The sequence below is a fragment of the Salvelinus sp. IW2-2015 genome, linkage group LG28, assembly GCF_002910315.2.
Source record: "Salvelinus sp. IW2-2015 linkage group LG28, ASM291031v2, whole genome shotgun sequence".
Lineage (NCBI taxonomy): Eukaryota > Metazoa > Chordata > Actinopteri > Salmoniformes > Salmonidae > Salvelinus > Salvelinus sp. IW2-2015.
The window spans coordinates 6,986,250-6,988,583 of record NC_036868.1 but is presented as its reverse complement, the minus strand read 5'-3'; the positions used below and the strand labels follow the sequence as shown (position 1 = coordinate 6,988,583).

At 46.1% G+C, this 2,334-nt stretch overlaps 1 protein-coding gene across 1 annotated transcript; it reads right to left on the bottom strand.

Moving 5' to 3' along the window:
* Positions 1-780: 780 nt before the first annotated feature.
* Positions 781-2,001, bottom strand: LOC111954628 (5-hydroxytryptamine receptor 1E-like). Its single transcript, XM_023974496.1, has one exon. It carries the CDS (start codon positions 1,926-1,928, stop codon positions 783-785), a length of 1,146 nt encoding a protein of 381 aa, XP_023830264.1. The 5' UTR covers positions 1,929-2,001; the 3' UTR covers positions 781-782.
* Between the last annotated feature and the right edge of the window lie 333 nt (positions 2,002-2,334).

Genomic DNA, 2,334 nt, shown 5'->3' with positions numbered 1-2,334 from the left:
TACGCAGACAGCATGTGACCAGAATAATTAACGCACGCAGAATCAAATGCCACTGTACTCCACCGAGGGGCGTAGCAGTTTTGAACTCTGTGGAAGGTAGCAGGCTGCGCGTATGTTTTTTGTTGTTGCGTGCAGGCACTTAACTATTATAAATCAACTACACTTGAAGACATCAAGAGGCCAATAAATAATGAACATTAGGTTATCAGTTCAAAACGTCATTTTAGTGATTGTATTCGTCATCACAATCAGGTAAGGTAATCATCTATCAGTCTCACCAGGCCCTTTAAAAAATGTATGGGTGCAGAAGTCAGTTTCTCATCCAGGTCTTTGGTTACTCACATACCGTCTATTTCAGCCTAGTATGGAGGGATAGATACCTACAGTGAAATCAGTGAGGGGGAGGACGCCTCATAATAATGTCTGTAACGGAGCAAATGGAATGTGATTTAGAATTCTATTTTGCAGGTGTGCCTGGTGTAGTAAAACCAATTGAGACAAAAACATTGAATATTTACTTAAACCCCACATTGGTAAAAATGTATTTAATTCACAAAGCCATAAAAAAAATGTGTCTTTGTGTATGCATGTGCATTTATAAGCCATGATTATTCATGGTCAAAGTTTGTGTTTACGCAAAGAGCAAGAAGCATTACTTTAAAAAAAAAAATGTTTATTTTGAAAAGCATAACATCACATAGCCAATGGACACACTGCATGTAACTTTCCTTCATACTTTCCCTGATGGGACTATTCTGTACGTTCAACCTGGGCCTGCAAATCTATGCATGCTCCTTTCGTCTGAGCAGTTTCTTAAAGGCCAACTTAAAATCCTCATTGAAGCTGGTGTAAAGTAGAGGATTAATAAGTGAGTTGATGTAGCCCAGCCAGGTTAGTAAGTCTGACACCTGGGGTGAGGCAGTTATGACCTGTAGGCCCACAAGGAGCTCCTTCAGAAAGAAAGGCAGCCAGCAGAGGATAAAAGCCCCGAGGATGAGGCCCAGGATACGTGCTGCCTTCCTCTCCCTGGAGGTACAGATCTGGCTCCTCTCATCTGACCCGTCCATATCTGTCTCAAATGAGGGGATACGGATGGTGGCATTGAGCCTGTCAAACTCTAGAGTGGGGTCTGAGGTGGATAGGTCCGATACGCAGAAGGTGTGTGCCATACGGCAGTGGTTCAGAGAGTTCTGGCTATCAGTCTTCGTCTGGCTTCGGCTGCTCAAGTGCCGCGATGAGCCCCGTTTCTGATAGAGCGTCTTAGCAGCATTGTAAATCCTATAGTACAAGATGAGAATAAGGGTCATGGGGATGTAAAAGGCCCCGAAGGTGGAGTAAATAGTGTAGCCCACGTGGTCATGCTCTATGATGCACTGTTTTGGGCCGTGGCTACCGGGCCTGTGTCTCCAGAAGAGGGGTGGAATGGATATGAAGACTGAGATGACCCAGATGATGCCCACCATGACAGCTGCCCGGCGGGCCGACCTCTTACGGGCGTACTCGATGGCCTTGGTGATAGCCCAGTAGCGGTCCAGCGCTATGACACACAGGTGCAGGATTGAGCATGTGCAGCAGGTCATGTCCACACTCAGCCAGGCCTCACACACCACCTGGCCCAACGACCAGTACTCTGTGGCAATGTATAGGATGCTGATTGGCATGACCAGGATAGCTACCAGGAAGTCGGTGAACGCCAGGGAGCAGATGAGGTAGTTAGCGGGAAGGTGGAGCTTCTTGGTGGTGCAGATGGCTGTGATGACAGCACTGTTGGCGAGCACAGTGAGGAGGGTGAGTAGCGCCAGGATAACCACCAGCACCACCATCCTGTCTGTGAACACCACCACAGGGAGAGCGCTGTCTGGAGTTCCTGTGCTGTTGGTGATATTCGGCCCTGTGGAGCTGTCCCCAAGGTCCCTCTCCATCTCCATCTTCCCCAGACAGGGCCAGTTCTCCCCCACTGATGGGCACACTCTGTCCCAGTAATAGGATCCACACTATAGGTCAGTGGTCACACTGTAACACACAAAACAGACATATACGGTACATTAGAAGGTGCATAAAGATTAATATTTCATGATAGAACATTTACACACGACTGTCACAGTGACCTTGGTGAAAACTTGTTTTCAGTAGGATACTTTCATTAGAATTCAAACAAGTACACTAGATGTAATTTTATGTCATATCTCTTGTGTAATAAGCACTTAACACTGGAGGGCACAGTGTTTCTTTGCTCTAGCAAACTTTAAATTAGTCTTTGTATTTTTCACCTGCCTTTTAATCAACAGAGCTGCCCTTGACAATTGGAGGTTGTTATACAATAGAAGAAAGATA